This window comes from Miniopterus natalensis, chromosome 1, assembly GCF_054644295.1.
Source record: "Miniopterus natalensis isolate mMinNat1 chromosome 1, mMinNat1.hap1, whole genome shotgun sequence".
In the NCBI taxonomy this organism is placed as follows: domain Eukaryota; kingdom Metazoa; phylum Chordata; class Mammalia; order Chiroptera; family Miniopteridae; genus Miniopterus; species Miniopterus natalensis.
In genome coordinates this window covers 180,937,462-180,960,165 of record NC_142081.1, presented here as the reverse complement: position 1 = coordinate 180,960,165, position 22,704 = coordinate 180,937,462, and the positions used below count along the sequence as shown (strand labels likewise).

The 22,704-nt window shown below is 41.4% G+C and overlaps 1 protein-coding gene across 1 annotated transcript in view; it reads left to right on the top strand.

Annotated features, from left to right (window-relative positions):
- Positions 1-21,601, top strand: part of PGM2 (phosphoglucomutase 2) — a 32,332-nt gene extending 10,731 nt beyond the window's left edge. The window contains exons 4-14 of the mRNA XM_087827862.1: positions 1,155-1,239; positions 2,888-2,971; positions 3,104-3,297; positions 6,119-6,308; positions 6,973-7,070; positions 8,205-8,385; positions 8,476-8,569; positions 9,253-9,382; positions 10,086-10,275; positions 14,903-15,036; positions 19,853-21,601. Coding sequence (XP_087683988.1) covers positions 1,155-1,239; positions 2,888-2,971; positions 3,104-3,297; positions 6,119-6,308; positions 6,973-7,070; positions 8,205-8,385; positions 8,476-8,569; positions 9,253-9,382; positions 10,086-10,275; positions 14,903-15,036; positions 19,853-19,955 — 1,483 coding nt within the window. The 3' untranslated portion in view covers positions 19,956-21,601. The remainder of the gene's footprint in view (positions 1-1,154; positions 1,240-2,887; positions 2,972-3,103; positions 3,298-6,118; positions 6,309-6,972; positions 7,071-8,204; positions 8,386-8,475; positions 8,570-9,252; positions 9,383-10,085; positions 10,276-14,902; positions 15,037-19,852) is intronic.
- Positions 21,602-22,704: the final 1,103 nt, after the last annotated feature.

The following is a 22,704-nucleotide window of genomic DNA, read 5'->3' as shown; positions in this document are numbered from 1 at the left end:
CAAAGTCATTCCTATATTACTCTTTTTTAAATCACTTCCGATTTTTTTTTTTTTTTAATATATCTTTATTGATTTCAGAGAGAGGAAAGGAGAGGGAGAGAGAGAGATAGAAACATCAATAATGAGAGAGTCATTGATCGAGCCCGCAACCCAGGCATGTGCCCTGACCGGGAATTGAACCCCGATCGCCTGGATCCTAGGTCGACGCTCAACCGCTGAGCCACGCCCAGCCGGGCTCCTATATTACTCTTGATCCTGGGGATTTTCAGTTGTTAGAATGCAGAGATCTCTGCTGCCCCAGCCAGCTCCCAGAATTTGGGGAGAGAATGAATGGTTGGGTGAATTCTGCAGTGGTATAATGTTGTTCATTGGAAGTAAATTGATCATTTATTGTGGTAAAGTGTTTTCCTCCAAGCAGTAAGAAAGACCTGATGCCATGGGCCCTGTCCTACGCCTGTTGCTGTAAGAATAAGACAAAGATGTCAGTGACAAAGATTTAAGCCTTTTAAGGGCTGAATGGAGCCGAGATATGTGTATGTAATGCGTATATATGGCGTACATACATTCGCCAGTGTGCCTTGTATACGCCAGTAAGATAACATGCGATCAAATGCTAGTCTGCGTGGTCTGCCCTGGATTGTGGAAGCGTTAGACTGGTTCCTCAGTCTCTGCACTTCTGACACGCGACCTCACGCCGGACCAGACGACTCCCTTTCGTGGGGGACTGCCCTGTAGGGTGTTTAGCACGAACTCCCAGTGGAACCTTATTCCTATCCCCAATGACAACCAAAAGTGTCTCCAGGTATTTCGGGTGCGCCATGGGGGCAGGACCTCTCAGCCGAGAGCAGCTGAGATGGAGCGGGAGTGGAAAGGCTCGGGTGTAGGCCTGGCTCGGCTGCTCGGTGGCCACTGGACACGGGGCACGTTGTCTGGCCTTTCTCGGCTTTAGTCCCATTTCTGTGAAACGGGTAGAATGAGGTGACCCCAAGGTTCCAGCTTTGATGTTCTATGCCAATGGAAATGTATTAATGTTTTCCTTGCTCTGGCTGCTATACTCAGTCTAAAGAAGTGGCCAGCGTTCATTTCCTTCCCTGCCGTCGCCTACGGTCCTCACCTCTCTACCCTCCTTTCTCCCTGTCTCACTGCCCCTCCAGATTCGCCCAGCTTGCTGCAACCACGTTTATCACTCAGGGGATTCCTGTGTACCTGTTTTCTGATATAACCCCAACCCCTTTTGTGGTAAGTAACTGGTTCATTTTATAATTTCCTATCACAGGGCTGGGAATGGGACATGGCTGAATTTTACAGGCTTTGGTGCTTTTGGGAGTCAGGTGTTTGAATGACACAGAGCTCCTGGCATTTACTGGGCATCATTTCTTCTCCCCAGGAATGTTTCTCCCACATCCTAGTAATATGTCTCTGCTATCCAACTTTTGATTCATCTGAATTGATTTTTTTTTAAGTGCAGTTTTCCTTTTGCTTGTATTTAAAGGATATTTTAGCTAGTTAGCAAAATGTCTTCTGTTTGTGTGTTTTTTTCATTTGGTTTGTAGTTCTTTCCCCCAGCTATCACAATTAGGAAACCTCTCGTGTCTAAATCTGAATTTACCTCCAACCGTGTCTTACCATGAATATTTTTGACAAGTTGGACCACCAGCTTTTTATGCAAATGGATGCTCTAAATATTATTCATGGCCAGTACAGAAAGCATGCCTGGCATGTTTTAGTAAGATTTGTATCAAATACTTAATGCAGCAGAATCTAAAGAAAAGGACCATAGGGACTATGGCAGCTGTTGTTTTTAAGTAGATAGAACTTTTAAGAGTGGAGCCAGATGCTATGAATATATTTTTTAGAAGTTAAGCCAAAAACATGATTTGAATGCAGCTACTTACATCAAGTGGAAATGAAAGGGTACAGATACGGGAGAAGTAATGCCCATTGGTTTGTGTTTACTGTCTCTAGTGCACTGACAGGTAGATACAGCACCTTTGAGGTTGCAAATAACCCAGTGGACACTCAGTGTCATATTCAAATGTGGTTCAGGTTTTATTGTTTGATGGAAAAATTGTGATGTTTTTGAGCATCCTTGGTTTTCTGTACTATGTAAGTGTTAAAGTGATTATTCTTATATCAGACATGAGTTAAATGAGTGTCATGATTATTTCCCACTCCGTGGAGTCATTCTCCCCTTTTCCTTGCTCCAGGACACATGGGGGATGTGAAATAGCTGCTAAGGAGACAAATAACCTCTGTGATGCTTAATGGGAGGGTGGAGGGGACGGACGGATGGTTAGAATGTCAGGTTGCCTGTGTGTGGAAAATCTCATGTGCAGCCACAGAGGGGACAAGCCTGCCCCCCTCCCCATTTTGAGAAGTGGTCTTGTAAAGATGGGAACCAAGTAGAAATACAAGAGAGGGAGATTTTTTCCTGGAGCGGAAGATAAATGAGCAAGATATAATCTTTTTCTTAAAAGCAAGTAGGGGGAAAGAAGAGAAGAGAAAGCAGTTGGAGGAAATAAACTGAATCTATAAGCTTCTGTCCCAAGAAGAAGGCTTAAAAGAATGTGAAATGGAAGATTAGAGTATTTTACGGTTTGGAAAGTTTTCTAGCTCTACCAAGTAGAAGTCCATGAGAAGAAGGCACCGGAAAATATTCTCCTTTCTCCTTAGGGTACATGTCCCAGGATTTTGAGCAGTGAGTTAGATCTAAGGGCCATAAGAGGATGCTGCCTGGGTGTGGCACGAAAATATTGAAGGACACCTTATGATATTTATATATTATGTTTATTGAAAGGGAACAAATGGGTACAAACAAACAATACACGATGGACATTTTAAGTATGCCTAATGTGTTGTTTAAAACTCTTGTTTCCTGCTGTGGCAGCCCTACACGGTGTTGCATCTGAAACTTTGTGCTGGACTCATGATAACTGCCTCCCACAATCCCAAGCAGGATAATGGATATAAGGTACTTTTTTATTTGTCTGTCCACATACGTGTCCTTCTCTGTGAAGCCGAAGCCTTTACAGTTTGGGAGCGCAGGGGGTGGGTGCTTTTCCATTAACCCTGCACCGTCCGCGTCTGTTCCCCTGCCGCCCAGGTCTACTGGGATAACGGAGCTCAGATCACCCCCCCTCATGATAAAGGGATTTCTCAGGCGATTGAGGAGAACCTGGAGCCGTGGCCTCAAGCCTGGGACGGCTCCGTGATTAACGGCAGTCCGCTTCTTCACGACCCGAGCGCTGCCGTCACGAAGGACTACTACGAGGACCTTCGGAAATACTGTTTTCACAGGTAAAGGGGCTGCGGGCTCCCCTCCGGTGCCGGCAGCTCGTGTGATTCGGCCAGACTCTCAGTGTCCGCTTCCGTTGCTACATGTACTGGAGCTGCGTCTGATTGTAGAAGCCGTAGAATGGGGATGGGTAACTTCCCTTAAAAGATAGATTGTAGATATGTTTAGCTTTGGGAGCCATATAGACTGTGTCGCAACTACCCAACTCTGCTGTCGTAGGAAAGCAGCATAGGTGATGTGGGAATGAATGAGTGCAAACACAGCTGTGTTAAGAAAAAAAGTTTATTTACAAAAGCAGGTGGCTGGCCCATAGGTCCCCATCTGTTGACCTCTGTTGTAGTCTTATATATGTATGTGAGTGTGTGTGAGTGTATACATATATATGTGTGTGTATATATATAAAACTTGCTGAAAGGTGTTGAATAGGAAACACTGACTTTTTTTTAATCTTTCTAGAAATTTTCTGTGCATATGCAAGGATATATGTGTTCCACTTACTTATGCATGCAGTGATTCTTGTATGTGCCCTGACCAGGAATCTAACCCACAACCTTGGTCTGTCAGGACGATGCTCTAACCAATTGAGCTACCTGGCCAGGGCCTTGCAAGCGTGTGTGTGTGTGTGTGTGTGTGTGATATATATTTCTGTAAATAAGACCATAAACAGGAACATACTGTGTGTGTTGTTTGTTCTGTGCCTTTTTCTCCCAGTTAATTTGTCATGGATGCCTTCTCTGTTAGCCACTGTTACATGACACTTGTTTTTGTAATGTCTGCTGTACCCGTTTATTAACCCAGTGACACAGACTCAGTAATGATCATGAAATAAGAAGCAGACGAGCGAGTCACAGTGTTGTCCTTCTACACTATGCCATGGGCCCCACCACTCCTGATTGTCCCCCTAGCAAGAAACCACTGATTTTCCAGAAGTGAAATTTCTAGGTTGTCTCTAATATTGTGTTTATTAGACCACCTGAGAGGGGAGACTCCTGTGTAGTGCGTGGAACCCCAGTCCCACCTGAAGGGAGCAGCCCTGCCAGCTGGGTGTCACCATGAGCAAATGTCCACAGTTGCCCGACCATCTGATTTTTTCTCCCTAAAAGAAACTGAAAACCTAGATTTTGTTTGTGAACTCTCCTAAGTTTTAAATGTTGGGCACAAATAAAACACTTCTGCAAGCCTTCCTTCTGTCCCTCTGGTTCTACTTCACAAAGACTGAGGGTTTCCACCTGGCCAGAGTAGCTCAGTTGGTGGAGCATCGTCCTGGGCACCAAAAAGTTGCCAGTTTGATTCCCAGTCAGGGCACGTACCTGGGTTGTGGGTTCAATCCCCAGTCGGGGCCTGTAGGGAAGGCACCAATTGATGTTTCTCAGATCAGTGTTTCTCTCTCTCCCCTCCCCCCTCTTCTCTCTAGCGTGATCTTGGGTGAAGATTAAAAAAAAAAGACTAAGGGTTTCTAGTTTTGGGGCTACTCCAAGGAGCTCTTGAGCAGTTACTGGTGTGTGTGTGTGTGTGTGTGTGTGTGTGTCTAAGGATTTCCATGTGTATCCTTAGGTACATTTCTGGCATCAGAATCGTAAATGCATTGACAGAGTTGATAGTGGTTAACAAATTGCTCTCCAGAAATGTTACACTACATGACACTCCCACCAACAGTGTACGATCCACGCATTCTTGCCTACACTGAGAATTATCAAACTTACGTTTCCCAATTTGCTAGATGAAAGTAATATCTCACTTTATTTGCATTCTTATAAATAAGCTATTTTTCATATTTATTTAATCTGTATTTTTCTATGTATGTGTTCATTTTTTGCATTTGCAAAACCTCTTTGCTTCTATAGAAAATGAGACTATTATTTTCAAATATCATTTTCCTTTCCATTGTTACCTTTGGACTTTCTCATTGAATCTTTTTGCTGAACTTTTGTAAAAATTTGATGTTTATCAGTTTTTTACTTTATGACTTCGGGGTTTTGTGTTATACTTAAGAATTCTTAATTTATACCAAGGTTATAAAAATAAAAATTCCCTCCCCGTTTTTTGGACTTGCATGTTTAAATTTTTTAATGTTTTTAAATCTTTTGAGTCATTGGCGATTTTTAAAAAAAATATGTGTTTATTGATTTCAGAGAGAGGAAGGGAGAGGGGGAGAGAGAGAGAGATAGAAACATCAATGGTGAGAGTCATTGATCGGCTGCCTCCTGCCCTCCCCCTACCAAGTATCCAGCCGGCAACCCAGGCATGTGCCCTGACTGGGAATCGAACCGCGATCTCCTGGATCCTAGGTCGATGCTCAACTGCTGAGCCACGCCAGCCCGGCTCATTGGTGATTTTTAATTTTGTATGAGATATGAAGTAGAAAAGCAATTTAGGTTTTTTTCCTAAAAGGCGTACAGTTGTGCCAACATATTATAAAAGATAAGAATCTATCCTCCTTTGACCAATTGGAAATGTTACTTTATCAAGCAATTGTTAGTACTAATTGAGCGTGCATTATATATCAGATTATTGCTGTCGGCTGATACCTGAGCCTAGTGCTCTTTCTGTTATCCTGCCCTAGGTGTGAATGCTGTATCTTAAACTCTGACAGTAATCATATTTGCTGAAAATAACTACAGAATAAAATTTAAAACTCGAATATATTGGGAGCAGTATTGTATTTGGGAGGAGTTTTTTTAAAATGGCATTAGTCTTGTACGTTCATATTACGTTGATGTCTTACATCCTTAGGGATCTGGTTTCTTGATATTTGTAAGCCTTCCAGTTTTGAGAGTCACGTTTGTGTATTTTACCGTTTTTCCATGATGTGTGTGATTCTAGGAGTGTGAACAGGGAGACCAAGTTGCAGTTTGTGCACACCTCTGTCCACGGCGTGGGCCACAGCTTCGTGCAGTCGGCTTTCAGGGCTTTTGACTTTGTTCCTCCTGAGGCTGTTCCCGAACAGAAAGATCCCGATCCTGAGTTCCCGACAGTGAAATACCCAAATCCCGAAGAGGGTAAAGGTGTCTTGGTAACCTAATGTTTTTATTTATAAAATTTGCCTCTTATATTCAAAACTATGACTATCAAGTAAAAATAAGGTTTTTTTACGTGTTTTCATTGTACTGAACAAAAGTAATTTCATCATTGGAAATATTTATTCAAATTAGATATCTTAGTATCAGGATATGAGGGCTGAAATCTAAATGTTTTAAATTAAATTTAATTAAGTTTAAGTTACTGTGCTTCCTTTGTGCTAAAAAGAAACAGTAATAGAATGGAAGTGTATCCCACAGTTTTTATTACTTGTCATTGTTCTGATAGGAAGAAGTGGTATTTAAATTACGGTTCCTTTTGCCTTTTTAAAGGGTAGGGTAACAATGATATTCAAAGAGTCAGTTTATTTTGGTTGGTTTGTGAGGTTGGTCACACAGGAAGCCTAGAAATACCAGCCCAGCCACACACACTGTCAGATGTGGAGAGAACCCCAAGGGCAGGCTTGGGTCATGCGCTGATGCTCCGATTATCTGCCCTGGTGTAGTAAGAAATACGTGACCAGCAAGACCAGCTCCAGAAATGAAATTCAGCTTTAGTTTGGGGAAAGTTCTCTTTTAGTTCTTAAATAGCTGAACTTTTTAAAGACTGCGTTAGGCTTGATTCTTGATTGATGTATTATTTTTTCTGCTCGTTTTCAGACTTTATCTTTTGCCTTGGCTGACAAAATCAAGGCCAAAATCATTTTAGCAAATGACCCAGATGCTGATAGACTTGCTGTGGCAGAAAAGCAAGACAGGTACAAATTAATTGTGATTACCTACATAATAGAAAATATAAAGGGGTGACATCTTGGACAGTAAAATGTTTCTGGGGAGACTTGGACCTATTTGGAAATATTTCCCATTTACTTTGCAAACGACCATCTCCCTGAATGTCTATCAACTCCTCCAACATAGAGCAAGGCGCTGACGCGGGGGCCACACGATCACTCTGCAAGCACAGTGCAGAGTAAACCCACCCAGGGTGCCCCTGGACTTGTAATCCTCCCTCATTTTATCGCTGATTTTATGATAATTAATGACTCGGTGCCTAGAGAGGGCAAAGGACTTCGCTTGGTGATGGCTTTACAGTTCTGTTTTTGCCAGTGGGTTTGGCAAGGAGCTGACCTTCAGGGAGGTGCTGAAGTTATGTTGAGCAGACTCGAGGGGAATCCCTGTGGAGCACAGTGTCCAGGCAGCTTTGACTCGAGTCTGTAGCGAGGAGTGGGGGACGGGGGGGGGGATTGAAAGTTAGGCAGGTGTCAAGCAGTTTTGGGTGTCCAATGGCATATGTGATGTTTCAGGGGTAGTGGGGTGCTACCAGAGGGTTAGAGTTTTAGGTTATGATAAAACAGGTTCAGTTCTATATCGGTTTTTAGAACGTTAAGCTAAGGGGATGCGTGCTGAAGTGTGAGATGTGCGTCTAGCCACGTGAACCACAGAGAGGAAGCTAAATCGCACGTATGTTTCTGGCGTCCTCACAGTTTTAGCATCGAGCTCAGTCTCAAGGAATGTTAAGCTATTGCCCTCTCAGGCTCAACAATACTGGCCAAAAATTAAGACGTACACACTGTTAGACTTGGGGGGTCTTGTCGGCATATTTCTGTTAGGTCTTTGCTGAAGACTAAGAAAAGCATTGTGTGTCATCCCCGACATGCTTTTATACGCTCTTCAAAGATCAGATGTTGGTCTGGGCAAACTGGCTAAGATGTGGCTGTTGCTCAGACCTTTGGGAAGTGGCAGTCACATTTCTGGCCAGTTATTTAAACAAAAATAACAAGGACAGTCTTCCAGAAGCTACTTCGAGCCTTGTTTGTGTCATTGCCCTATCCCCAGTGACCCCAGTGTCTCTCTGAAGATTGCAGCAGTGCATGGGTTGTTTTCTCTTTCAGTGGGGAATGGAGAGTGTTTTCAGGCAATGAGTTGGGGGCCCTCTTGGGCTGGTGGCTCTTTACTTGTTGGAAGGAGAAGAACCGAGATCCCAGTGCCCTCAGAGACACGTACATGTTGTCCAGCACCGTCTCTTCCAAAATCTTGCGGGCCATTGCCTTAAAGGAGGGTTTTCACTTTGAGGTAAGGTGTTGGGGGGACGTGGTCTTTCCCCTCCCTTTTGCCCTGTCGGCGGTCTAAGGCACGCCTTTCTCTTTTGGATTATCCCTTCAGGAAACATTAACTGGCTTTAAGTGGATGGGAAACCGAGCCAAACAGCTAATAGACCAGGGGAAAAATGTCCTATTTGCATTCGAAGAAGCTATCGGTAAGAAATGATATGGTGCTCATAGAATTCGTTGACATACAGATTGCAAATGTAGGGGAGAGGACGTGAATTTGGGGTCAGTAAGTTAGTGTGAACCAGGAGCACACAGTTTGCTTTGTGTCTGTGGCATTCAAAGACCATTGAATGTCCTACCCCTAAATTGGCATCTCAGATTTCTTTCAGCTAAAAGAAGTATCTCGCAAACAACCAAGCCATTAATGTAAGAAAGTGAATCCTTCCCCCAGATGACTGAAGACAGGGATGTTCTGCATGTGGCTGCTGGGAGCTTAAGAATCCACATATTTTAGGAGTTGTGATGTTTCCCCAACCGTGGTGTTGATATCCAGGCCCAAGGCACCTCCTCTGAAAGTGCTATGTGGTCTGTCCAGAGGGAAGGAGAAGGCACGGTTGTGGTGCCTTCATCAAAGTGACTGTCATCTGAAAGGACAGCCCCAAGTCCCGCCAGGATGACGGAAGATTTACTTGTCTTAAACTGTCAATAAAAATGAGCAGAAAGGAGAGCGAGCTGCAGAAACCTGAAATTCAGATGTTGTGCTGGGGATATTTTAGCTATTTGTTCAGTAAAAGCTATGACACGTTATACTTACAACATAGGCAGGGTGCACTCGCAGCGTAATAAAGGAACTCACCCCTAAGCGTGTGTGTGTGACGTGTTTCTACAGGATATATGTGCTGCCCTTTTGTTCTGGACAAAGATGGAGTCAGTGCCGCTGTCATAAGTGCAGAATTGGCTAGCTTTCTTGCAACCAAAAATTTGTCTTTGTCTCAGCAGCTAAAGGCCATCTATGTTGAGTAAGTTTCTGTTGATTCTATTTAATTGAAGTAATATGTTTTATTAGTTTCAGGTGTACAATGTAATGATTCGATATATGTATATATTGTGACATGATTGCTACAATAAGTCTAGTTAACATGTATCCCCACATGTGGTAATATTTACAATGTATTATGTTGTTGTGTATGAGATACTAATATCCTTTCTAATGCTCTTATTTTAGTTATGAACTCTGTTGCTTATGAAAATGAAACAAGAGATTATCTTTTCCTTTTGATACTTAACCACTTGATAGTAATTACCATTTGCCATGGCATTAATCTTTACTAAATGAGAACATTACGCAGAATGTGATTTTAAGTGTCTGATGCCAAAAAAGATTAAATGTCTTCGTGAAACATCTCTTTAGTCTTTATAGCAGTTACGTAACTCTGCTTTTGTAGGGCAGAAGCAGCCAGACACAATACATAATATAATGGGCATGGTGAGCTGTTCCAGTAAAATTTTTACTGAAGGCTGAGGGCAAGATAGGGGAGCAGATTGGGGAGCCTTGGGGTAAATGGTTGTCCTCTTTTTTAATGCTGAGTTATTCCTTTGAAGCTAGTCATGGTTGTTTGTTTCATTGAGTATTTTAGAATGTGCTGGTTGATGCCCATTCTGTGTACACTATGCAGAATTCTTTGTTCCTCATTTTGCACATATTTGTATTTGTTTCGATAGGTATGGCTACCATATTACCAAAGCTTCATATTTTATCTGCCATGATCAAGGCACCATTAAAAAATTATTTGAAAATCTTAGAAACTATGATGGGAAGAATAATTATCCAAAAACTTGTGGCAGATTTGAAGTTTCGGGGATTAGGGACCTTACCACCGGCTATGATGATGGCCAGCCTGATAAAAAAGCGGTAAGTAGTGTCTACTTCCATCAAACTCTTCTCTGTTTACTTTCTGTTACACTTTGAAAAGCTTCACATGTATCACTGTGATATTGTGATTTATAATAAATATATGTTTGGTCTTCGACCCCCTTTCTGGTGCAGAGCTTCTAAAATCCTTAGAATTTCGTAAGTGATGAGAACATGAAGGTGTCTTATGTTATGTTGATAAGGTGACTTTCGGGGGCTGGTTGTCAGGGGAACCCACCAGGTGATTAGAGAGTTGGAACTTTCAGTCTCACTCTGACCTCTAGGGAGGGGAAAGGGGCTGGAGATTGAGTGTAATTGCCGGTCGCCAATGATTTAGTCAACATGCCTATGTAATGAAGCCTCCATAGAAACCCAAAAGGACAGGGTTTGGAGAGCTTCTAGGTTAGTGAACAGGTGGAGATTTGGGGAGAATTGCGAGCTCAGAGAGGACATGGAAGCTCCTCCCTCTTTTCCCACACGTTGCCCTGTGCCTTTCTTCCATATGGCAGTTCCTTACATCATTTTATAATAAATTAGTAATTTAGCACAGAGTATGTCTCTCTGAGTTGCGTGAGCTGCTCTAGCAAATTAATCAAAGCGAAGGAGGAGGTCTTTGGGATCTCTGATCCAGAGCCAGTTGGTCAGAAGCACAGGTGACAACCTGAACTTGCGACTGGCATCTTAAATGGGGGGCGGGGAGGGGTTGCAAGACTGAGCTGTTAACCTGTGGAATCTGATGCTATCTCAGGTACATAGTGTCAAAATTGAGTTTAATTGTGAGACACTGGATGGTATTGGAGAATTGCTTGGTTGTGCGGGGAACTCCCCCACTCAATCTATTGTTGGAATTGGGCACAGAAACATTTTAATCATCTAATTAATTGAAGCTGATTTGGGGGCATTTAAGCATTATTATAAATAAGCTATCAAAAGTTAAAAACCATAGCCTAGAACTAGAAGGGTTCTCACTAGTCATCTCAGCCAGCGCTGTCATTTAACACATAAGGAAATCAGTACTTGGAGGTGCAGGATCTGCCTGAGGTCATACAGCTAGTTGGTGATGGTCAGGTACAGTCTGGGTCTTCTGATTCCAGATCCTGCTGTTCCTCTTTCTTGGCAGTTCTCAGTCTTGAACAGCATCAGATCACCTGGCCACCTAGTTAAAATGCCAAGTGCTGCAGCTCAACCTTGATGTTGCTGATTGAGTAGGTCTGGGGTGGGGAATAAGAATTTGTCTTTCTTACAAGTTCCTGGCTGATGCTGATGCCACCGGTCCAACTTGGAGAACCACTGTTTGCTTCCTACTTAGTTTTACCCTAGCCTCTGGGTGTCTGGTAGCTGCTAGCTGTAAAGCGTGAGACTGCATCCTTCACGCCGTGTGGATCCCACTGGGGCCAAAAGAAAGCTCAAATGCGGCAGAAGAGTGTTGCCAACTGCGGCACGGAAGGGGAAGGAAAGCATGAATGTCCTTATGAGATGTTAGACGTTTTCTTGAATATTTATCTTTCTGTATATTTTTTATTCTCATCTACGCACAATATATTTTTAAAAGATAAATAGTATTAGGAGTTACAGTGAAACATGGCAGCTCCAACCACAGCCATCTCATTGCCATGCGTCGACAAGCACCTCCCCTCTCAGTTTTTCCTTCCTGTCTTTACAACCAGGTTTCTAAACACTGTGCTTAGATGGTGATGTTTTCACTTATCTGTGTTAGGCTTTATTAATTTTCTGTTATGGAGATAAGTAGTTAGTTCTTACGCTTCCTGCATTCAATATTCCCCTTTTCCTCCTGTCCTCACAGTACATTTATAATGTAACTTTGGGTGACATCAGATTCTGCGCTGTATTGTTAGGACTAATGACTACTGTTTCCTGCTTAGTTCAATAGTGCACTTTGATTAGGTTCCCCTAATTTGTATGAAAAATTGTTTTTCCTATAATTAATCATTGCTTTGTTGTTGTTTTTTTCTTTTTTAAATATGTCTTTATTGATTTCAGAGAGAGGAAGGGAGAGGGAGAGAGAGAGATAGAAGCCTCGATGAGAGAGTCATTGATCGGCTGCCTCCTGCACGCCCCCTGCTAGGGATTGAGCCCGAAACCTGGGCATGTGCCCTGACCGGGAATCAAACGTGACCCTCTGGATTGTAGGTCAATGCTTAGCCACTGAGCCACTCCAGCCCGGCTGCTTTGTTCTCTTGATTGCTTGGATTTCTGTGTAACTATCACCAGTTCATCCCACACCTTTCAAGTACCTCTAGGGTTTCCGCAGGGTCCAGTGATTCGGCCAGAGTAGGTCAGTTCTGTTTTGTTCCCATTGGCTTCCCTCCAGGTCCCTCTATCAGGGCTGGGCCGGCTGCTTTCTGGTTTGGGGTCATCCTGGGAATGCCCTTTTTCCTAAATCACACCCTCTAGTAGCTTCCTGAGAAAAAGTGAATGGGAGGTAAATTTGAGACATGTAGATTTGCAAATGTCTTATTCTACCCTCCGACTTTATTGAGTCACAGTTTTGAAAGCATTGCTCCATTATGGTTTGGCTTCTGGTCTTACTGTTGCGCCTCCCTCCCTGCCTCCCTCCCTCCCTCCCTCCCTCCCTCCCTCCCTCCCTCCCTCCCTCCCTCCCTCCCTCCCTCCCGGAGCTAGCTGAGGCCTACTGTGTGCTGCATACGGGGGCGTTGATGCCACGCTTATTCAGTTCTTTCCGTGCCTTGCTTTTTTCTGTATGGGAAGGTTTTAGGAACTTTGGATTCTAAAATTCCAGCGATATACTTTAGGTCTCTTAATTCCTTTTTCTAGACACTTGGTGGGTCTTTGTTGGTCTGGAGAGTCATTTCTCTTACTTCTGAGAAAATGTCTTGGTTTTGCAGTAGAGAGGGGGGGCTGGCTGGTTGTTTTTCAAATGACCCCTTCCCCTGGTCTCCCTTTCTCTGTGGTTTCTCAGTTAGGTGCTGGCTCTCCAGGACCGATGTTCTGCTTTCCACATTTCTTTCCTGTCTTCCATCTGTATATTTTTGTCCCACTTTTGGGGGAGATTTCTTCAACATTAACTTTCTGTGCTTCTGTGGACTGTGTTTCAGCTCTTAATTATCTAACTTATTAAAAATAACATCCTAATCTTGTTTCATGTACATAATATCTTAACTCTTTTAAGGATATTAATTGCAGCTTTTTAAAAATGTAGTTCTTTTCTTGCTCTGTATTGTTTTTATTTCCTCCGGGCTCTTTTTCCCCTCATTTCTTTGTTTTGGACTTTGTCTTTTATTTGATGTCTTTTCCCCAAAGTCTGGTGAACCTTAATTGTCCTTTGAGCACTAAAAAGATGGTTAGGAGCTCTGTGTATATGAACGAGCCTTGTCAACTGACATGCTTCACCCTGGGGAGGTTGGGTAGCAGATTAATGTTTGTATGGGAGCCCCATCTGGGGAAGCCTAATGATTGTCCCGATCTCTTGCCTGAGGGCTATACATTGGATGCTGAGGCGCTTTAAGAGATGGCGAGGTCTTGGGGGCGTGGGAAGAGGAGTGCTGGCATTGGGTGGACTCTAACTTAATCTCTGTTTTCACCGTACCCCGTCCTCCAAGGGGCCTGGTGTCCCCAACTCCTGAGCCTTTCTGGTTGAATTACAGCAGAGAATGAAACCATCTGTGAGCTGGTTTCCTACCATGTGGGCGGAGGGCGAGGATCTGAGAGGGTCTCGTAGCTACTTTCAGTTACTACCTTTGCCTCTCCCCTGCCCTTTGCAGTACCTGGTGCCTCCAGGTAGTGAGCTTGGCCGGGGTTCGGCTGGATACCTCGACTCGCTTCCTGTCTGTCGCCTGCAGGTGCTCAGCTGTCAGCCTGTGTCCCAGGTCAATCCTGCTCCTCCATCTGTTTTCTGACTTCCAGGATTGATTGGCAACCCCATCAACTGCTGTTTCCTTTTTCTCTCTTTGCCCTTGTGTTTGTTTGGGTTTTTGTACTTCTGTCGTTTTAATGAGGCTTTGGAGACAATCGGCTGTGAATACATCTGCCAGAAGCTTTATTTTTAAAGTCTGTTTGTAGACTTTTTTTGCAAAGTTAAATAAGGCCTAGTGTTGTTTTTTTCTTTTTTCTTTTTTTTTACAATGCTTTATTAACCTATTTAAATAAATTGTTTGTGAAATGATGTATTTCAATTTTTTCCCATTGATCCTTAGAGAGAGTGGGAGGGCGGGCGGGAGGGGGAGACACATCAGTGTGCGAGACACATCCATTGGTTGCCTCTCACAGGCACCCTGACCAGGGCTGGGGATCAAACCTACAACCCAGGTACGTGCCCTTGACCAGGAATCAAGCCCTTGATCCCTCGGTGCGAGGGCCAATGCTCTAGCCACTGAGCACACTGGCCAGGGCCCTTTAATAGTTTTAATGACTAGAACACAGAGGTAAAAAGCCTACTATACAAAGTTACTTAAATTTCACAACTTTTCTTATTACTTAGTATGTTATTTATACAGATTACATTTTTAGATTTTTCTCAAAAATATTCTTTCTGAACCAATATATTTGTTTGGCATTTATTTTCTTGCTTATCCAGGGGAAACTATTATTTAGGCTGGAAGAGTTTCTGTGACCATATAAATGTAGAACATGTGTAATTCATTCCTAGGTTCTCCCTACGAGTAAAAGTAGCCAAATGATCACCTTTACCTTTGCTAATGGATGTGTGGCCACCATGCGGACCAGCGGGACAGAGCCCAAAATCAAGTACTACGCAGAACTGTGCGCCCCACCTGGAAACAGGTAAGATATGGGCGGCAGCTGCTATGGTTTTTAGCCCCTGAGCTTCCTAGTTGGTTCTGTTCACATGCAAAGTAAAACATTTCATCTTTCCAATATGTCACTTAATTAGGAGGCTCGTTTCAGAACCGATAGCAATATTGTGATATTAACAGCTGCCTGAAGCATCCAGGGACAAGAGCGTTTGCTTCCTGCCTAGTCACTTCTCTCTCTCTCCCAACTTTCCTTTGGGCGAGCAAATTTCATTCCTAATTTCAGGAAGAATAGTAACATTTCCTTTTCTAGCACTTTTTACTTGAGGCAGCACCGGTGAGTTTCTCTCTTTTTCCGCATGTATCTGATACAATAAATTAAAATCCGTTGCACATGCATTCGGCAAATATTTTGAACATCTATTTGCATAATTCTGTGCTGGTTCCCAGGATAAAGAGCCAGCTTTAAAGAGTCCTTAGCTTCAGGGTCACGTCTCTGTGACTATGGGGAAGGGTTCGAGTTGGTCACTTTCCAACAACTGTAACATTTTGAGCTTTAACAACTGTGGTGTGTGTCTTTAGCGTGTGCAAACCTACTAGACCCGCAGTTAATTAGCACATCTCCATTTAGATTCCAGTTAAGAGTTGGGGAAAACAGATTTTAAGGTGGAGTCAGCTCTTTCCAATAGAAGTAAAATGAGAGCCACATTTGCAATTTTAATTTTCCGTTAGTGAATAGAAATAGGTAAAATTAATATTAATAATATATTTTATTTAACTTAGTCTATTTAAATGTTATTACAATATATAATCCATAATAAAAATTATTGAGATATTTCACATTTTTGTCACATTGTCTTCACAATCCATTTAGTATCTTGCAACTTGCCATGGATCTCAATTCAAATGCCAAATTTTTTTTTTTTTAATATATCTATATTGTTGAAAGTATTACAGATGTCCTCTTCCCCCCCCCACTGATCTCCTCCACCCTACATCCACCCCACCCCAGGCCTTCCCCATACCAGTGTCTCTGTCCATGGGTTATGCATATAAGCATATAAGTTCTTTGATTAATCTCTCTCCACCCACTCCCACCTCCGCACCTTCCCTCTGAGATCCCTCAGTCTGTTCTATGCTTCTATGTCTCTGGATCTGTTTTGTTCATCAGTTTATTTTATTACATTCCACATATAAGTGAGATCATGTGGTACTTGTCTTTCTCTGCCTGGCTTATTTCACTTAGCATGATACTCTCCAGGTCCCTCCATACTGTCCCAAATGCTACGAGATTCTTCCTTTTTACAGCTGCGTAGTATTCCATGGTGTGAATGTCCCACAGCTTTTTTATCCGCTCATCTACTGATGGGCACCTGGGCTGTTTCCAGATCTTAGCTATTGTAAATTGCACTGCTATGAACATAGGGGTGCATATATTCTTTCTGATTAGTGTTTCAGAAATACTTGATCTATATTTAGATTTCATAAAATTTACAGTTGAAAAGGTAGGTTTTGATACCCTAGTTGTTCCAAACATACTTAAATGAGTTTTCCAACAACCGAATCAAGTGTCAGTTGTTAAATTTGAATTTCAGTCAGACTTAAACAAAATTAAATCGGTTCCTTGGTTGCACTAGTCACATTTCAGGTGCTCGACAGGCCCATGTGGCTGATGGCTACTGTAGTAGACAGCATAAATCTCAGTGGTTACAGCTTATGTATCCCAAAGCTTTGCTGTTAGAAGGGTTTCTCTGGCTTTGCGAATCAGATTTGCACCGTGGGGAAGTGGGAGCAGAGGAACGTTTCGGAGCATCTTAGATTGGTAAGCCAATAGCGGATGAAAACGTAGCAAGTGAGGGGGTGGGGAAACAGTTGTTAGGGTTAGACTTTCCTTAGGCAGGGAAAGTGAGTGCGGATCATAAAGCAAAAAAATACTAAAGCGAAACAAAACTGGAAACCTGGACAAGAACCCAATGTCACCAATCCGGAGTTTATTGTACGTGAAATAGCATTCCTCACCCAGTGGGCCCTGGATCTTCGGGTAAGAGCTGCAGAACAGCCGTCAGAGTCCTGATTACGGTTCTCAAGTATCAAGATACTCGAAGATTTCTATGAGGTTACGGGACTGTGGAACAGAATTTGCTGCAGGTTCCCATTCAAAACCTTCTTGGGCTTAAAGGGCAAAAATTCAACTGTTAGGCAACTTAAACACCATAAAACAGCTCATTTTCTGAACACTTTGCATTTCTAATGTTCTACTGAACATTGAGCAAGTATCAGGCTTTCCATGTGTGGTAAATAACAAGTTGTTTGCTACTATGTCAAGTGTGATTTTCCATTGACTTTGTAATTCTCATTCACACTTAGTGTTTTTATATTTCTGCATCTCATGGTTTCGAAAACAGACGTTAGGCCAATTTAAAATTGTTTTCTATATGTTTTTATCTTTTCCTTTTCATCATCCTGTGAAAATGTGCCTAATATTTCAGAAAACTTTCCTTTATAATAACAATACTATTTAAGGTTTAAGAATCTATGCTATTGACATTTTTCACATGGCATATTGAGAGGACTTATTTAAATAGTGGTCTATAAATTGCTGAAAATACTTTGAAAATTTGTCTAGTATTGTATTCATTGAAATATTGCTTGCTTTTTTTAAATGGGACGTTGGGGATCATCCATGGCTACGCTGTCAGGGCTTAAGCCAGGCACCAGCAGGCCTAATGTACAATAGCAGTAAAGCCATGGCTAAGGTTTCCTTATTTTCTGATAACCTAAAATATTATTAATATAGTCATATCATGAATTTCATTTATTCATAGAATTTCACAACCTACTAATCCTTTAGAATGTGAAATCCTTTTCCAGTATAAGTCCTGCTTTTAGAAAAATATTTTTGTTGGGGTAGATATCTTTAGTTTTTATTTTGGAAAATAAACCTACAGAAATGTTGAAATAATAATGTAGTGAATATTACATACTCTTGCTTAGACCAGGGGTTGGCAAGTTCTTCCTGTAAGGAGCTAGATAGTAAATATTTTAGGATTTACAGGCCATATTGTCTCTGTCACAAGTACTCAGCTCTGCTTGTTGTAGGGAGAAAACAGCCTTAGACATGAAGGAATGGGTGTGGCTGTGTTCCAGTAAAACTTGACAAAAACAGTCAGTCATAAGCCTGAGTTTGCCTACCCCAACCTAGAATTAGCAATTGCTAACATTTTGTGATATTTACTCTCTCTCACTGTATATATTATATTTTTGGTTGTGTGTGTGGTTTTTTTTTCCCCTGAGCCATTGGAAAGTAAGTCACAGACTTTAATATGCATTCCTAAGAAGAACAAAGACATTTTCTTACTATCTAAGGTTTAGATAATAATTATATCAGGGAGGGTTCTAACAGAAACAAAACCAGTAGGTGCTATATATAGATATCTATCTCTCTGTATGGACATACAGACATATGTCTGTGTATAGTAAATTCACTGTTGAGTTTTAGTTTTAGGTATATTGTTGAAAAAAACACCACCACAGTAATTTTCAGTTATGTGCCTTCCTGAGAAATATTTTTGTTTTCAAAGCATACTTATAGGGAAGGAAAAAAAGACCTGTGTGATTTACATGTACTTATGAAGCATAATTATGTTACCAATGAGGGTAAAAATAATTATAAAGACAGCTACATTTATTGAAGTTTTTGGGCCAGGTTCTATGCTAATTGCTTTATATAATTTATCTCAATCTATACAACAACTCTCTAGAGAAGGTAAAGTCTTTATCCCAATTTTACAAATGAGGAATCTGGGCCTTCCAGCGGCTAAACCACTTGCCCAAGGGCACATACTAGTAACCAGTGGAGCCAGAATGAACACCTGTAATAAAATAGATTTAGTTGTACTCATAGCTTTCACAATGTAAAAATGATCTGAAATTACAAGAATTGCCATCACCATTAAAAAGAGTTTGTATATATTAAAGATGGTCAAGTATGAAGTAATGAAATTTTGAATTGAAGGATTTAGTGTTTTAAATTAGCTTTTTGGTTTAAAGTTCTTAGAGTAATTCACACTGTGCTTAGTGGCCTGGCACTTATACGGGCTGCAGGAAACTGGTCTAATTACAAGTCCCTTTTATCTGTTATCTACCTGCCAATTATTTATACATGAATGAGTGTTTTCCACATGCTTGAAAACTTGATTTCCTTAGAGGGATCTAGCTCCCTAGATTATTGTTGATATTTCCGTGGTGGCCCATTTGTTCTGGGGGTGGAATAATAAAGGTAAACCCCAGGGTCTGAATTCCTAGCATGTGACTAGCAGGCCCGCTAGGAGGCTCCCCATCTCTGTCCATCCTAGGAAGGCCTTACAGACGCCTATGCTGCTTAGCTTCCAGCAGTTTGTGGGCAAATAGGATCAGGAACATTCTTATCCTGGGAGACCTAGGACATAACAGATGTCGCTTGTAAAAGTTCAGCAGGATTTGATGACAACTGGAGTCGTGAAAATTTTCCCTGCACTGTTGGTTACAAACATTGCAGATCTTTTAGGGATGCGAGACCAAAAATTGTGTTTCTTAACAATTCTTTTGAGGCCTGGAAAGGGATGATTTTTGTTTATGGTTGAGACTTTGGGAAAGCCTTTGGGGAAAATAATGGATGTTGTCTCGTGGGATTTTTTGTGTCCACGTCAGCAGAGGCTGAAGTTGCTGGAGTTCTGTTTTGTCTGATTTATCCCTCCTCTTAAGGTTACATTTCAGCGTTACTTGGTCACTGTGGGGAGAATTTAAAATATGGTTTATCAATTTCAGAATAATCCACTGATCTGGAATTTTTCCCCCTTACTTTGCAGTGATCCTGAGCAGCTGAAGAAGGAACTAAATGAACTAGTCACTGCTATTGAAGAACATTTTTTCCAGCCACAAAAGTATAACCTGCAGGCAAAAGCAGAGTGAAATATTCCAGCCTTGGGCACAATTACCTTTACCTATGATTAAGCTGAACTTGATTTCTTAACCATTGTTTGTAAGGGACAAGGGATTTAAACTGTCACTACAAGTATTTATATTTTCTTAATAGACCCACATTCCTCATTGTCTTATGTTTGATCTCTAATGTAAATAAAAGATAGGCAAACCTAACAAACTAACATTCCTGTTAAAAGGATAAGACTTGGCATTATCAGAATTTAAAAAAATGAAGATTTAAAAAACATATTAATGAATGTACTTTAATTACAATAAATAACAAATATGTTTTTTCTGTAATTCTTTTTATGAATAATTGAAATGGCCAGAAAGCCTATGTAATTAGTAAATTCTGGGCTGTCATATGTAAGATGCCCGCATTTTACATGTACAGGCAGACTGCGTTTTATTGCGCTTCGCTCTGTTGACCTTCACAGGTGTTGCGTTTTTTACAAACTGAAGACAAGACCTTCCACCAGAAAAAAGATTACAGCTCACTTTATTCTGGGAGTCTGGAACCGACCTCTCAGTGTCTCTGAGGTGCTCCTGTATGTATATGGAATGGGCAAGAGTAGGTTTACAGTGGTGTTCATATGGAAAATAATGCAACAATGAATAAATAATAGTACAGGAATAAACTCTGTTTCCCACACTCACAGCTGTAGACCTGCTTTTGCCAACCCCTGTATTTATATTTCTATCAGGTGCTTATAGAGCAAAATAAATGAGCAGATCAAATGTCTTCATGTTCAGGGAAAGTACAGTTTACAGAAACTGGTAAACAGGAGCAAAAGACACTTTAAAAAGATAGTTTTTTTTGTGGTTTTTTTTTAGTTCTAGGAAAAAACAGCTTACCCATCATCTCTTTACATCTTGAATCAACCAGTTGGTTATTTGAAACTTAGAAAGTACTTTATTGTACCATCTTTTGCTCCAGCACAATTTAATTCTTGTTCCTGAGGCAGCAAGGATGATAAATAACTATTTACCTGACTTTGCTTTTTTTGCCTTGTTCGTACGTAATCAAAATCCAAAGCCAGACTTTTTAATAATAGGTTTTCTTTTCCAGGTTTATTATTTTAGTCTGTGCCTTCTGCCCTCCTCATAACTGTTGGCCTCAGAACCTTCCAAAATGACTCCCAGAGAGTGAGTACTCCTGAGCTAGGACCAAGCTGTTCTTTCTTTCTATACTTTATGTATTTTATGTGACTTTCTATTTTTAAAGCCAGTGATCACCGATTATTATTCTTACTATTAACCTAAATGGTTATAAACAGTTTCAGATATGAAAAATTATAATATTGTTGACAATCAATTTTCTAAAGTAAAGGAAAAAAATGTTTTTATATCTTAGTGATACATAGCTTGTGCCCTACAGTATTCAAATATTCTATCAGCTGCTTCATTGTAGAAGCTCTATTTATTTTCATGTTATAACATTTTCAAGCCTCAAACTGTACTCTGGAAAAAAAGAAATGGTAGATCTGTGTCTTCTCTACGGTTTTTTGAGCATGTAAATTGTACCCCATCACAAGTTTGTTTCTGAAAATACAGAAGTGATTGAGATCCAGTTCTGTTGTAATGGAGCTCACAGTCTAATTGGAGGGCTAATAAATAACTGTTATTCTTACAAATTCTATAATAGAGTTATTTGCAAAATGCTCAGAGGTCAGAAGTGTGTGAGGGACAGTCATTCTGCCCAGAGACAGCCTCACAGAAGAAGTGGTGAATGAGCTGCTTCACCTTTGGAGGCGAGTAGCAGCTGAAGGTGGAATAGAAAGTCTTCCAGGCACAGAGCACAGCACTATCAAAAGTGTGGAAGTGCCGGGGCGTGTGTGCATTTTTGGGGAGATGGTGGTGGGAAAACAGAACCCAGATGTAAACCTCAGGACATGCTCCACTTCTCTGCCACTCACATGAGCAGATGATCAGTTGAACTTACAGGAGATTCCCCCTACTCTATTTCTCCCTTGTATTTCCAAGAAATAGCAGACCACGGATGCTCACTAAGTATTTCTTGACTTTATAATGGGATGCAGGGTAGCATAATTTATGGTGCATAAAGCTTGCACCATAGGCCCTGGGTTCTAATATTGGTCTGCTGTAGATCAGCTCTGTGACCTTGGTCATCTCCATCGCAAAGTTTGTTATTTTTTAAACGAGTTTTCTTAGGGCAGTCCTAGGTTCACAGCAAAATTGAGAGGTAGGTAAGAGATATCCCACATAACTCCTGCCCCTCCACATGCATAGCCTCCCCTATTTGCACCATCCCCCACCAGGGTGATGCATTCATTACTGCTGATGAACTTACCTGCATTCACACATCATCACCTAAACTGTAGAGGCAATTATAAGACCATTGGTTGCCAGGGATTAGCACGGAGAGAGGATTGAATAAGTGGAGCACAGAGGACTTTCAGGGCAGTAAGAAAATAAAAATTCTCTGTAAGATATTACGTATAATAGTGAATGCACGCCACTATACCTTTGTCCAAACCCATAGAATGTACAACACTAAGAGTGAGCCCTAGTAAACTATGGACTTTGGGTGATAATTCTGTCATTTTTAAGATGTAGAGATTTTACTAAGTGTTCTCTGAGGCCATTTCATGCTGCCGGTCTTGAAATTATGTGGGAATCCAATAAGGGCACTCTCAGCAACAACAAATCATTGGCAGTTCTCTTTGACAGAATGCTTAACTAGCCCTCTGAGACAGGGACAAACACTTTGTACCAA